Genomic DNA, 14,766 nt, shown 5'->3' on the forward strand with positions numbered 1-14,766 from the left:
AATAAGCCCTCTCTCCAGAATACATCATATGCCTTTTCAATATCTTGGAAAGCTACTTATTTCTCATACTTTTTTGTGTTTGTCTGTACTCTACTATATAATCAGCTGTACTCCTTCCTCTCCTGAACCCACTTTGTATGTTTTCTGTAAGTACATTTTTATTTATATACGTTGTTAATCTTTCATTCTTTCCATGGCTTTACCCATACATGATGTAAGGGCAATTGGCCAGTAAGAATCAAGTCTTGTTATGCTCTGATTTATTATTAATAAATCTTTGTTTATTCTACCCGAAGCGGTGCGTTTGGTTTGAAGTGTGTCAGAGTCTCCCCTTGGGATAACAAGCCTGATGCATATCAATTTCTTTGTTAAATTGACATTCATATAACTTGCAGCGTCCAGTGGGCATAACTGGACACTGCAAGATTGAGGTTCCTAGGGTTGTGTCTGGGACCAGAGATATTGGCTAGTATCATTCGGTTGTACAATTCAAGGAGCAGTTTACATGTCAGAGACCATGCAGGAACAGCCCAGGAGTGGGGGTTCTCACAGCAGAGCAGGGTAAGGCTGGCTCCCAGAGTCAAGGATTGGAGTGACCTCGCAGATCACTGGTCCAGATAACACGTCAGAATCATATCCTCATATTTCTGCTCAAGTTCCCATTTTTCCTCATTAGAGCCTTTTATCCCTTGGCCATAGTATTACTTATTCTACGTTCAGCCCTACCCACTGCACTAGTGCAACCAGAGACAGCTGCCAGTGAGCCTGGTGCCTGCCCCAGTGGGCAGGGTTGGGAGTGGTTCAGCCACCCTGGAGAAGCTGCCAGTGCAAACTCATGGGAGCAGCAGCCCCCTCCTTTCCCCCCAGACTGCTGTTTTTGCCACGGTGATTCCTGGTAGAGCCCTGCAGCTCCATGGATACTGATTTATAACCACAGATATCCACATCCACAGATATAAATTTTGTATCTGTCCAGGGCTCTATTGACCTGGGGCCCTGATGGGGCAGGATCCCACAGGTGTAGCTCCAGGGGAATGGACCCATCCACTGCAGATGCAGAGGAGGGATTAGTCGGGAAGCAGAACAACCGGGGCTCTTTCTGAGCTACAGCACGGGCTCTGCCTCGTTCCTATTATTTGAAAAATGTATGAAGACCGAGGTGCAAAAAAGAAGCCATGTTCTGGAAAACCAAGACCTATGGCAACCCTCTTTCTATCCTCTATCTTCACAGCCTTCCTTGACTAACGACTGCATCACTAAAAGAAAAGGAGTACTTGTGGCACCTTAGAGACTAACAAATTTATTAGAGCATAAGCTTTCGTGAGCTACAGCTCACTAAGTGATCACTTTAGATAAGCCATCACCAGCAGCAGGGGGGGGAAGGAGGAAAACCTTTCATGGTGACAAGCAAGGTAGGCTATTTCAAGCAGTTAACAAGAATATCAGAGGAACAGCGGGGGGTGGGGTGGGAGGGAGAAATACCATGGGGAAATAGTTTTACTTTGTGGAATGACTCATCCATTCCCAGTCTCTATTCAAGCCTAAGTTAATTGTATCCAGGTTTCAGAGTAGCAGCCGTGTTAGTCTGTATTCTCAAAAAGAAAAGGAGTACTTGTGGCACCTTAGAGACTAACAAATTTATTAGAGCATAAGCTTTCGTGAGCTACAGCTCACTTCATCGGATGCATTTGGTGGAAAAAACAGAGTAGAGATTTATATACACACACACAGAGAACATGAAACAATGGGTTTATCATACACACTGTAAGGAGAGTGATCACTTAAGATAAGCCATCACCAACAGCAGGGGGGGGAAGGAGGAAAACCTTTCATGGTGACAAGCAGGTAGGCTAATTCCAGCAGTTAACAAGAATATCAGAGGAACAGTGGGGGGTGGGGTGGGAGGGAGAAATACCATGGGGAAATAGTTTTACTTTGTGTAATGACTCATCCATTCCCAGTCTCTATTCAAGCCTAAGTTAATTGTATCCAGTTTGCAAATTAATTCCAATTCAGCAGTCTCTCGTTGGAGTCTGTTATATGCCATCATGTGCCAGCAATGCCCCTCTGCCATGTACATTGGCCAAACTGGACAGTCTCTACGTAAAAGAATGAATGGACACAAATCAGACGTCAAGAATTATAACATTCAAAAACCAGTTGGAGAACACTTCAATCTCTCTGGTCACTCGATCACAGACCTAAGAGTGGCTATACTTCAACAAAAAAGCTTCAAAAACAGACTCCAACGAGAGACTGCTGAATTGGAATTAATTTGCAAACTGGATACAATTAACTTAGGCTTGAATAGAGACTGGGAATGGATGAGTCATTACACAAAGTAAAACTATTTCCCCATGGTATTTCTCCCTCCCACCCCACCCCCCACTGTTCCTCTGATATTCTTGTTAACTGCTGGAATTAGCCTACCTGCTTGTCACCATGAAAGGTTTTCCTCCTTCCCCCCCCTGCTGTTGGTGATGGCTTATCTTAAGTGATCACTCTCCTTACAGTGTGTATGATAAATCCATTGTTTCATGTTCTCTGTGTGTGTGTATATAAATCTCTCCTCTGTTTTTTCCACCAAATGCATCCGATGAAGTGAGCTGTAGCTCACGAAAGCTTATGCTCTAATAAATTTGTTAGTCTCTAAGGTGCCACAAGTACTCCTTTTCTTTTTAATTGTATCCAGTTTGCAAATTAATTCCAATTCAGCAGTCTCTCGTTGGAGTCTGTTTTTGAAGCTTTTTTGTTGAAGTATAGCCACGCTTAGGTCTGTGATCGAGTGACCAGAGAGATTGAAGTGTTCTCCAACTGGGTTTTGAATGTTATAATTCTTGACGTCTGATTTGTGCCCATTCATTCTCTTACTGCATCATTATAACACATTACTCTTTCCTGCCTTTCTGCCCCTGGTTTCTTTTCTAGCTCTGGCACAGCCACCGGCCTTCCCCTCTGCTAGCGCCACTTTCAAGCTTAGAGTCAGTATTCTGCCTTATAGCTTCCATGGCCCGGCCCGGCCCGGCCAGCCTTCCTCCAACCCAGCCTTGCCTCACTAGGCCCCATCCCCGTAACACCCCCCCGCCCCCGCGCCCTTTTTCAGTGGCGCCGACGCCTTCTTTTCCCGCCGCTGGAGAAGTTTCTGGACTACGCCAGTCAGTCACCGCCCTTCTTAGCTGCCATTGGCCAACAGGCGCCGTGATGCTGCCCCAGAGGCGTGGCTTATTCCCCCTGACCCCCAGCCTGGGGGGGGGGGTGAATCCTCCGATTGGCACGTGTGCAATCGGAGCCGGGAGCGGCACGAGCGCCCGAGCTTGGCCCGCGCCTGCGTAGTGTATGTTCGGGTGCTAGGCCGCTGGGGCGGCTCGGCGCTGCTTCCTTAGCCATTGGCGGGCGGTTCGAACGGCAGCGGATGTGACGACGTGGGCCCCCCCCCCCTCCGCCGTGACCGGAAGGAGCCGTTTGAAACGACGGAGGCTGGGGCGCGGGCGGGTCAGTAACCGGCAGGGTTAGGGGGAGTCTTTGTTGTGAGTGCGGGGTGGGGAGCGGCGCGGCGCGGGTCGGCTCCCGGGAGCCTCGCCCCCTTTCCCCAGCCTCGCCCCGCTCCCGTGCTGCGCTTGCGGCGATGTCCGGTGTCGTGTTCGGCTTGGGTCGGTCCCGTCCCCCGCAACTGCCGGAGCTGCACCGCTGGGGAAACGGAGGGGGGCTGGCAGCGGGAGGCCCCTGGCGGGTCGGCCCGCCTCGCTGTAGACGTGTGTGTGTGTGTGTGTGTGTTCCCCGGCCTCAGGTGGCGGCCAGGACCCCGCTGTGCTGGGCACCCCGTTGCGCGGGGGACGGAACGGCTGCCCTACCTGCGAACCGCTTTAAGGGGAGATAGGGTAAATATGGCGACACTAACTCTTCCACACCCCTCCGTTTCCACTGCCTGCGTGTGCTTTGGGGCCCCTTCTTGAGAGAAGCCGGAGATGCAGGTGTAGGCTGAGCCATGGGGTAAAGCACAAACGCAGCTGGCCTGGAACAAACGTTTGGGGAGTGCCCCCCTCCCATGTCTTCCCACGTGCACTAACTCCCCTGCACTGAAGGTCAGCTAGCGATCTCAAGGTCAAAAAGGCCAGTGTAGACGGACGACGTGGGTAGACTGCACACCCATGGCTGATGTAAACTGGGCTGTTGGGAGAAAAACAGTGAAGTTGGGTTTTAGAGGGCAAGTGTGGGGAAATGGTAAGATGCGGAACAATAGAAATCGCTCCTCCCAAATAAGAGTGCTTGGTGTGCATGCCAGCTTGCATCTGTGTTATGTCCCCTCATTATAGTGACAGGTTTCAGAGTAGCAGCTGTGTTAGTCTGTATCCACAAAAAGAAAAGGAGGAGTGGTTACTCCAGTGATGCCGACAGGTGCTTTTACAATGCAGAGTTCTACTGAATAGATGAATTTAGTTTATTTTCAACCTTCTTACATGCTCTTCTTGCACTACATTGTACCAAAATCTGAAATATCAAACATTTAGAAGTGGCTTCTGCTTTACCGATCTAGTTTATGCAGTTTTTGTGTTCCTGAAATTTCAGTTTTTGCATTGAAATTATCGTTTTCTATTTCAGTAGGAAATAGAACATGTTGCTCTTTTTTTCAGTGTTTTTCTCCCTTACTGCCTATGTCAAACTTTTGATTTATAATTTATTAGCATTGATACAGATTGGGGACAGATACCAGTAGCACATTAAAAAAGTATATAGTAGTTAAAAGGTCACTGAGAAACTGGTTATTTTCTAGTCATTTTTACAAGCAGACTATTACTGATCTGGCTCAAAACTTCATATGGTAGAGATTTCCCATCTGGTCCGTGGGGAATATACAGGTAATGTAATCCTCACTCTCCTTGTTTCCAGCTGCTGAATTATGTTAAAAAACAGTTTAAAATATTTTCATTTATAATATTACTTTTTCTTGTAAGTAATTGCTGTAGTTGGTACAAGGATATGAGGTAATTGGGAAAGAGTGGGTAAGGTGGTCTGCATGAGGAGGAGGTAAGGGCCATGACGCGATCTCTGTTAGGAGTTAGTCTTTCCATCCTTTGAAATATCCTTCTACAGCAGGAGGTCTCGGGCTGTTTCAGTCCAAATAACCCAGTACAATGACCTTTTATTGATATGTTTCATAAATTGAATGGAGTTGTAGCATGCATGCTTTCAGAGGTCCCAATCGCTCAGTGATTGCCCTGTGAATGTAGGAGTTGTCCATGCAGAACTCATTGCAGGTTTAGTGGCTTAAGTGATAAATGCGTTTTATTGTAAGCTTGTAGCAAAGACTTGCTCAGGTTAGAGAGCAGGAGAGGTACATTGCTGTGCAGATAAGACAATGGCTTAATGCCATTGAGTTTTTTGGCAAAGTGTGTAATGAGCATGAATATCTTTACAGATTTTTAGGATTGTGCTGAGATTTTTGATTTCCTATAAGTATTTTTAAATACAGTACGTTTACTTTATTCTCTAATGTTTTGATACAGAAATCAAATATTCAATGTATGCAAAGATGAAAAGAAAAGTGGCAAAGGGTGGAAGACTGAGGCTTAGTCCTAATGAAGAAGCTTTACTTTTGAAAGAAGAATATGAAAGACGACGAAGACTAAGGCTACAGCAGGTATGTCTGCATTATCAGCAGTAGTTTTCATTTAGATAGTTGAAGAAAAGAACATCTACAATTTAGGAATACACTTCTTTAAACAATACTGTCACACAGCAAAATTTGCAGTTTGGTAACATACTGTGTTTTTTGCAGAGTAAGTTTGTGAAAAACTTTCATTATGAATTCATTGTACCTTTTGTGGTGGCTTTTCTCTTCACTGCTCTTTTCCCAGGCCCCAGGGGACTCTGTCCTTGCTCCTTTCCTTCCTCTACACCTTACTCCTGAACAATCACATGTGAATGTCTCTCTTCAACTACCACCAATCTATGTTGACAGTGACCACTTGGATATGTCTCTTTACTCTTGAGGTATCATTTCCATACAGACTCACATTCCTGACTGCCTTTTAGACATTCCTTTTAGATGATGCACTGCCAAATCAAACTAAACATTATTAAAACTGAACTTTTCCACTTAAACTTCCCTTTTCTCCTTGGTCACCTTTGGGGAAATTCTGTGATTCTCCATGTACCATAGCTTGGTGCCTTAATATAAAATTGAACTCTTCTCCCCTCTCTTTGTGTCCATGTGGCTAAGTCCTGTAACTTTTTCCTAGGTAACATATTTAAAATATGCCTCTTTCTCTCCATATCTACTGCTCTCTTACTCTTATTTCTACCCTCATCTACTGCAACTTTCCTCTCATTGGTTTTCTGGATTCTCATTTTGTCTTCCTTCAGTCTATCCAAAATGCTGCCACTAAATTGTCTACTTTAGCTACTGTTGTGTCTGGCCCCTCTTTTAATGCCATTATTGGCTCCTCCTGGTACAGAGGAAATGTAAGCATCTTACCTTTAAAGTTCTTCATAACCTGGCTTCTAATTGCTTTTCCACCCTCATAACTTTCTGAAAAAGATGCATTTCCTACTTCTTTGTACATTCTCTGTTTAGATTGTGTGGTCTTTTGGGCAGAAACTTTCTTCAACTAATAAATCTTTCATTCAGCAGTACTCGCTGATTTGGCAGGGGTATGTTGTAACAGCATGTGAGACTTGTTTTCTAGCCTCTTCTTAATTCTCTCTGTTGACAGGTGACTTTTGTCTTATATGGCGAGAAGGATATTAAATGCATCGTTGAATTATGGTGGTTAATGATTGGTCAACTTAGCTCATTATGAATAGTTTTGCACATTTATTTAAGCTTTTTAGTTTGGAAAAGGGAGAAAATGGCAACTTAGATATGCTCAGAACCCAATTAGGTTGGATCTGAGTAGTCACTAAGGTGGATGAGACTGAAAGAGTCACTAGCAAGTTGGTTAAAGGTCTGCTACAAAAATAAACTCTGGTAAGTCACTGATAAAATATAATTTACTTGCTCAGGTTAGAGAGCAGGAGAGGTACATTGCTGTGCAGATAAGACAAGAAGTGAAGCAAAGGAAAGATGAGCAGCTACATCAGTTGGCAGAGGAACTGAAAGCAGAGTGGTGGAAAGCACAAAATCAGAAGATTAAAGCCTTGGAAAAACTTTATCTATCAAGTTTAAGAGCTGTGGGAGAGGGACACAGACAGGCAAAGGAAAATGTAAGTAAACAAGTCATTTGATATTGTGTCGTAGTCAAGGCTCTCAGAAAATATTTACTTAACTAAAATTATAAAGTTTATGGCTTACAAGTTTCTGTGACACTTCTGACCTTGCATTTATAATGCCTGGAGTGATGTGTTTTAAAAAAAAGCCACTTGAAAAGCAAAAATATTGACATACACCTTTTTACACAAACATGTATGCATGAGATAAGGCATGGTGTGTGGTACTATAAACGTCTTTTATTGGAAAATCTTCAGGCCTCAGAGCGCAAAATGGCCACTAATTGATATGTTTTAGGAAGAAACTTCTCTTATAGGCAGGTTATACCATTATTGGCCTACAGGGTTTTTGTGACTTCCTCTAAAGAATCTGGTACAGGTCTCGGTCAGACAGGATGGACAGCTGGTCTGTTACAGAAATGTAATCTGTTAGGCAAACTTCAGAAGAAACATGTTAAAACATGGCATAAACAAAATACATGATGGTGTGTGATAGTATAAAGGTTTTATTGGTATGTGTTTGGGATGACTTGTTTGCTTCTTGTGTAAACAGTTATCCCAGACACATACCAAAAAAACTGTTGCATAGTAATATGCTATCACATCTTTTCTGAAACGTACATGTGAATGTATGTGAACATCTTTACAAAAATCCTGTGCTGAGCCCATAGCAGAGCTCCTGCTATGGGCTGCAGAGGAGTTTATCTCAGCTTTCTGCGCTGGGGTCTTGTCACAGTCCCATCAGTGGTTGTAAACTGCACAAAAACTGGATTGTTTTTCCTCTTAATTTACACTGGACCAGATTCAGAGCTCATTGAAATAAAGGAAAATCTCTCCAATGACTTTTGTGGACTTTAGATCAGGTTTGTATAGAAGAAGGATTGTCATACTCCTAGCTCTATGTGTTAATTGTATGTCTAAATAGCAACTAGACACCCGTGGCTAGCCTGTGCTAGCCAACTGAGGCTTGGGCTGCTGGGTTGTACAATTGCTATGTAGACTTGTGGGCTCAAACAGCCTGAGCCCTGTGAGCACAAGTCAGCTGGCACAGGCCAGCTGCAAAAGTCTAGTTGCTGTGTAGATTTACACTAGAAGTCAGGAGACCTAGCTCTGCTACAGATTTCCTGCATGATCTTTGGTAAGTCACTTAACCCCTACATCAGTTTCTCCATCTATAAAAGGGATCGTGCTACTTCACCTGGTGTTGAGACTTAATTATTACTGAAGTGCTTTAATATCCTAGGATGGAATGTGCTGTAGAATTGCATATTAGTATTATAATAAGAGGAGGTAACTAATTATGAAGCATAGTTACTGCTGATATATCCTAGGAATCGGCAACAGTGGAAAAGGAGGCACAAAAAGGATGTGGCATTGTAAGGAGCTTTTGCTAAAATATTACATTGTTGATAAATTGTGGTAATGGTTCTTTGAAATGCTAGCATCACTTTGGTACGAAATTGGTATTTTGAAAAATTCTTGCTTCCAATAGATGAAGCTAGCAGTCAGTGAGTAGATGCAGAGGGAAACTAAGCTTTTCATACTGTTTCAATGAATGATGGGGGAGGGGAAGGGCATGGCAAACTTGTTGCTATTGGTACAGAATGATACAAAGAGCGAATAAGGAAAGCAATAGAGTAAGGGAAAGTGATTTTGTGTAGCTCACGAAAGCTTATGCTCAAATAAATTTGTTAGTCTCTAAAGTGCCAAGTACCCCTTTTCTTTTTGCAGAATATTTTGATTCTTCTAGAATGGGATTAAACACGATGCATTTCTATCATATGAGTTGCTGTTTGTCAGCAATAATACTTGAATTGTCATGTTGATAGTATTATAAGTAATTAGAATTTGGGTGAAGTGTTTATTATAACATTCATTACATTTCATTGTAAAGGAACCTGATTTGGTGGCTCTGGCAAAGGAAGCCGAGGAAAGGAAACAAAGAGCAGAGAAGAGACATAAAGAAGCCCTGAAAGAACAGAAAAATCAAAAAGAAAAATTCTTGAAAGAGCAAACATGGTATATAGTGGTAATTTATTTTTCTTTAAAATACAGATTATAGTGTATAAAGAGTGAAATGCAGGAACCTTGAGACTTCTTGTTTGGTACATTTGTTGTTTAGGAATTCCATGTAGCGCTTGATGAAATTATGCAGTTTAGTAAGAATTCTAGCTTGAAAGAAAAGGGGATAAAATAGTCAAATGAACTAAATGGCTCAGGGAGCTATCAGTGCGATGAAGGGCTTTTCACCCTCATCACTGGTTTCAACCCACTTGTGTACTTGACAGCTGTTCAGTGACATATGAAATGAATTGATCTCAGTTCAGTTCCTGAGGGATAGATATCCACTTCATAAAATCCACCAATCCACTGGCTGTCATGCTTCTTAGTGTTCTCAGCAGATGAGTTCAAATTTGAACAGGCATGAAAAAATAAATGTGTTAGAAGATAGTATTACTAGAGGAGATGAGGCACTATAGGTAAGTTTGTGTACATGTGAAAAATTTAAAGTGGGCTGACTAAAGTGACACATGCAACCCAGTAATATTCAGGAAGCTTATTTGAAAAGAGGTGTTGATTTTGTTCAGAAGCTTGTGCTCTCTGCAATTCTAATCACTTTCTGAACATCTGCATTATTTCAAAATATTGATTATTCAGTGCTGCCTTTCATTTTCCGTTGCCTGTTCACTGATCAAATTACTTCTGTTCACTCACCCTTTTGTTATAGTTGTTATAAGGGTACATACAAAGATTAATTAAAATAAGTTTTTAGGTTTACCTTTGATTTTTACAGTGCTAATATTCCTGTTTGAACACTTTTTTCCAACCATTCTTCATTCTTGCTCAAGGCGAACAAATGCACGTAAGCATGCATTGTATGTGGAAAAAGAGAGAGCTGCCAAAATTGCAAGCCTGCCACCACCTCCACCCCATCCTTTTGAGGTGAGTATCCAATATGTGGGGATGGTGATAATTTCAGGGTAAAATATAAGCATTACTACGGCTTTATTCTGTCTTCTGGAAGCATAATGTCTGAATTCACTATTTGCATGTTGTAAGTTGCAATAGTGCACCAAAGACTCTTCAAGGGCAAATTAAAGAATTAGTTTTTATGCGCACACATACTCCTTGTCATTAGGTTTTTTATATTTAATTTGGTTTGTGGTGGTGGTGATTTTGTTTTGTGAGACTGACCTGATTTTTCTTGATTAATGAGCTCTTTCAATCTTTATTACCATTGAGGCAATTAAAGGAAAGTTTAAATGCTTTCCCCCAAAATACATATACACCCCCAATTCCGTTTTAATGATTTAATAATGTGATACTTTGGTTTGCATGTGTAACTGAGAGCTTTAAGATTCTGTTAGCTTTTCTTCTTGAGCTGTTTTTGCATTTTCTTTATTATACTTGTGGAATATAGAGTACAGAATATATGCTAGAACAATTTTGTGATGGATTTGGGCCTTTTGGGGTGTCACCTGTTGTGCTGAGACATCACTGAGCCTGTCTATTAGATTGCTCTCTATAAATATATCAGAGAGATAAATACCGGAGAGGGAGAGGAATTACTTAAGCTCAGCACCAATGTGGACACAAGAACAAATGGGTATAAACTGGCCACCAGGAAGTTTAGACTTGAAATTAGACGAAGGTTTCTAACCATCAGAGGAGTGAAGTTTTGGAATAGCCTTCCAAGGGAAGCAGTGGGGGCAAAAGATCTATCTGGCTTTAAGATTCTACTCGATAAGTTTATGGAGGAGATGGTATGATGGGATAATGTGGTTTTGGTAATTAATTGATCTTTAAATATTCATGGTAAATAGACCTAATGGCCTGTGATGGTATATTAGGTGGGTGGGATCTGAGTTACCCAGGAAAGAATTTTCTGTAGTATCTGGCTGGTGAATCTTGCCTATATGCTCAGGGTTTAGCTGATTGCCATATTTGGGGTCGGGAAGGAATTTTCCTCCAGGGCAGATTGGAGAGGCCCTGGAGGTTTTTCACCTTCCTCTGTAGCTTGGGGCATGGTTGACTTAAGGGAGGCTTCTCTGCTCCTTGAACTCTTTAAACCACGATTTGAGGACTTCAATAGCTCAGACATAGGTGAGGTTTTTCGTAGAAGTGGGTGGGTGAGATTTTGTGGCCTGCATTGTGCAGGAGGTCAGACTAAATGATCAGAATGGTCCCTTCTGATCTATGAATATACTTAAGAAAAAGGTTACACAATGTAATTTCTTATCCTGATTATTGTTTTAGGTGGGTTGCAAAGTTTCTGTGGTTGTGTTCATTGTATTTCTTTTCAGACTGGACCTCTGTCTCAGTCTGGACCCCTCCTTGCCTTCCCTTCAGGTGGCTTTTGCAGTCTTTCTTCTTGGGCAGACAGGCCATGGAAAGGAGGAGTCCCATTTGCCTTCCTTCCCACCCTTAAATAGGATTTACATAAGGCAGGAATCCTTTGTTTCCCAAACTTGACCCCCTTCCTTTCCAGTGATATCTGACATGAGCCGTCTTGCATAATGTACATCTCAGTTATGTCATATTCATATCATAAGCATATTTTCATAAAGAACAGGTAATGACATGTCACATTCATTTTGTTAAAACCAGTGGTTTAGAAAAGCGAATGAAAACTAAGATCCTGATCATGCAGTAATTTTGCATGCACAGACATACACCCACTTGGAGTTTCATTGACTGCTGTGGGGCTTTTGTGCACTACAAAGGTCTGCCTATTGTAGAATTGGGACCTAAGTTTGAAAAATAACACGAGACCTATTTTTAATCTTGTGGTGATTTTTATATTAAATACATTTCTACTTAATTTTATCTGGAACTGGACAATACTATTTATTGTAAACCATTTTAATATTAGAGAAAAGTTTCTTTCAAAACTGTAACTGCTGTTAGCTCACTTAATATACCTGTTGACAGTATATCCACTTCTAATATTGAAGGATCACAATATATTATAAAGTGTATGAAAGCCTAAGAAATTACTCTCATGGCAGTGGCTTTTAGATGTGAATAATTTGGGCCTTGATCCAACAAAGCACTTATGCACATGCTTGACTCTGAGCACACAGTCCAGTTGACATCAGTGGGAATACTTACGTAATTAAAATTGAGCAAGCGCTATACTGGATTGAAATCTTAGTAACTCGGTGGGGGAGGGGGGAGGGGTGACTGCTGGGGCCCATAACCTTTTGCCTTTGAAAAATTGTTATGGTTCTTACAGAAGCACATCAAATTGTTTTAAATTGGTAAACTTTTCTTGATTTCAGCACTCTTAAAAATAGCTTAAATTTTATTTTGTTTTTGTTAAATTTCAGGAAAAAATGCTACTGCTAAGATCAGCATGCTGAAGTAGAGTGAATTTTTTTCAGGCTGGATTGGAAACCCCTAATAGAAACTCTGACAGATTCTTAACTACAGGAGCAGTAATAACCTTGATCACAAATGGAGAAATAGGCCACTAATTGTCTTTGCGTCCTAAAGAGATTTTTTTTTTTGTTGCATTAATTGGAAAATTACAGCCTTGTGAAATAACTTTCTCATCTTTGCAACAAATATTATTTGCAACTCTTGCATAAAATGCTAGAGATTTGATTAAAATGTAATCTGTTAATGACTGGTTAATGTTAAATGTTAAATTTTCAAATATTTCAAAAGAACTATATCTAATTATATTCTTAAAGTTGTAGGGAAGAGGGCTAGCAATAGGTAATCTAAGTTTAGTTATGGGAATTTTCTGTTTTCAAAGCTATAATATCTATAAATATTCTAGTTTATGTGGGTCTGTTATTACTTTGATTTATTGTCCCAGATAATTCTGGTAATGCATTTTTGTATTTGACATTTAAAATAGTTAAATTGTCAGTGGGGCTATATTATTGATGCATCACCAATATTTCTAGATTAGAAAGCATGTGTTTTCAATACTTAGAGTGGTGGTAGTCTCACTCCACTGGGAAGGTTGAAACTGGCGCACTCTTTTTGTGTGTGTGTGTGTGTGAATAAAATAAGGTATAGAGATGGGAGTAGAGGACTGGGGAAGGCATATGAAGAGGTGGCATGGAGTTTGGCTCCCTGGTCTTGGAATGGGGGCCTCTGAAGGAGACATGAGGTAGATGCACATGAAGGAGACAGAACACTGGTGGGATGTGAGTGTGGGTGGGGAGTACAGAGAATCGCAGGAGCAGAGGTACAGGGTATATATGCATGAGACATGGGGAGAATATGTTGAAGTTTTCAGTGGGGATAAAAGCCAACCACCGCCTCTGCTGCAGTTGTTTGCATCCTATCCTACTCGGGTATGACTCCTATTCTCTCACACACCATCTGTGGGCCACTAACATCTGCAAGAGAGAAACCTTGCTTTGGTGGGTTGAGGCCCTCTCCCGCACACGTTGTATATCAACCCAATTTAAACCTTTTGGCACTCATTTTAAAAAGCCCAGGGAAATTCAGAAACGAAGTCTGAAGATTTTTTTTCAATTAAGCGTTGCCTGTTTCCTCTCCTCAATTGCACACATTTTGGAGGAACAGCGTAGGCATTTGCTAATATAAGGAATGTCTTTTCTTGGACAGAACTTCTAGTAATTCTGACACCATCGTAAGACATTTAGGCATTTGTAAATGTAGTCTGCAGTTGAGTGTATTTGAGAGACTTTACTTTTGCTTTGTTTGTTTGAAAGTATATTGTGCAGTTATGGTTGTCCTACATTGTGACAGCTGCTATAATTGGGATTTGTATTAGTACATTAAAAACAAAGCACTTTTAAATTAAGGTAATACTGTTGAAAATTGGAACTATATCCTTAAGATTAATGACAATTGGCAGGGAGGAGTTTATCTTGGGCTGTTAGACCCTGTCAGTCATTAAACCCTCTCCATGTCTCATGTTGAATGTGGTTTGTTAATATATACATAAAGTTTGAAAATCTATTCAAATCATTTATTTATGTTCCATTTGGCTCATAATAGAAAACAGTGCCCCTGGTAAAGTAACTGATTATTTGTACTTTCTGCTTTTTAGAACTTTGAAGTGAAAAGAGTGCCTACGGTGAAGGTCTATAATGCTGACAAGTTTTCTGTTACTCATCACCATCTTTCTGAACCTTATGTGGATAGAGAAATTGACACAGAGCAGGTGACAGATGTCAAATATGTCTATGGTGTATGCTCCCTTATTTCGGTACTATTGTATTGCATCTGTGGATTTTAAATCTGTGGCAATGATCTGGGAGCTGGTATCACATAATTAAAATGAAGATGTCGGCTAATTTGGATTTCAGATGGTGAAGACTTGTAACAGCGTACATTGTGCAAATGTATTTGGGCCCCAATCCTGCAAATACTTGAGTAGTCGCATTATGATCCGTGGGACTGCTTGCTTGCCTAAAATTACCCAGGATTATTAAATATTTGAAGGATCATGGCCTAAAGACTAAGAGCAGATGCCTCAGAGTTTGTTTCATGTGTGAAACTTGGAAAATGTTTTCTCCTGTGATGTTGCCTGTGCATCCTTGTGTATGGGTCTTGAGTTTTCATATTAACTTT

The 14,766-nt window shown here is 41.2% G+C and overlaps 1 protein-coding gene across 10 annotated transcripts in view; it reads left to right on the forward strand.

Annotated features, from left to right (window-relative positions):
* The first annotated feature begins 3,309 nt into the window (after positions 1–3,309).
* CEP295 (centrosomal protein 295) overlaps positions 3,310–14,766 on the forward strand; it is an 86,759-nt gene continuing 75,302 nt past the window's right edge. For 2 of the 10 annotated variants that reach the window (XM_038376662.2, XM_043504143.1), the window contains exons 1-6: positions 4,479–4,856; positions 5,505–5,638; positions 7,003–7,203; positions 9,101–9,225; positions 10,056–10,149; positions 14,243–14,356. In XM_038376662.2, the coding sequence (XP_038232590.1) occupies positions 4,817–4,856; positions 5,505–5,638; positions 7,003–7,203; positions 9,101–9,225; positions 10,056–10,149; positions 14,243–14,356 (708 nt within the window). In that variant the 5' untranslated portion in view covers positions 4,479–4,816. Of the gene's footprint in view, positions 3,493–3,969; positions 3,991–4,478; positions 4,857–5,501; positions 5,639–7,002; positions 7,204–9,100; positions 9,226–10,055; positions 10,150–14,242; positions 14,357–14,766 lie in introns of those variants that run through there. The other 8 variants (XM_043504139.1, XM_038376642.2, XM_038376652.2 and 5 more) reach the window with 8 other exon arrangements.

The sequence above is a fragment of the Dermochelys coriacea genome, chromosome 1 (assembly GCF_009764565.3).
Source record: "Dermochelys coriacea isolate rDerCor1 chromosome 1, rDerCor1.pri.v4, whole genome shotgun sequence".
Lineage (NCBI taxonomy): Eukaryota > Metazoa > Chordata > Testudines > Dermochelyidae > Dermochelys > Dermochelys coriacea.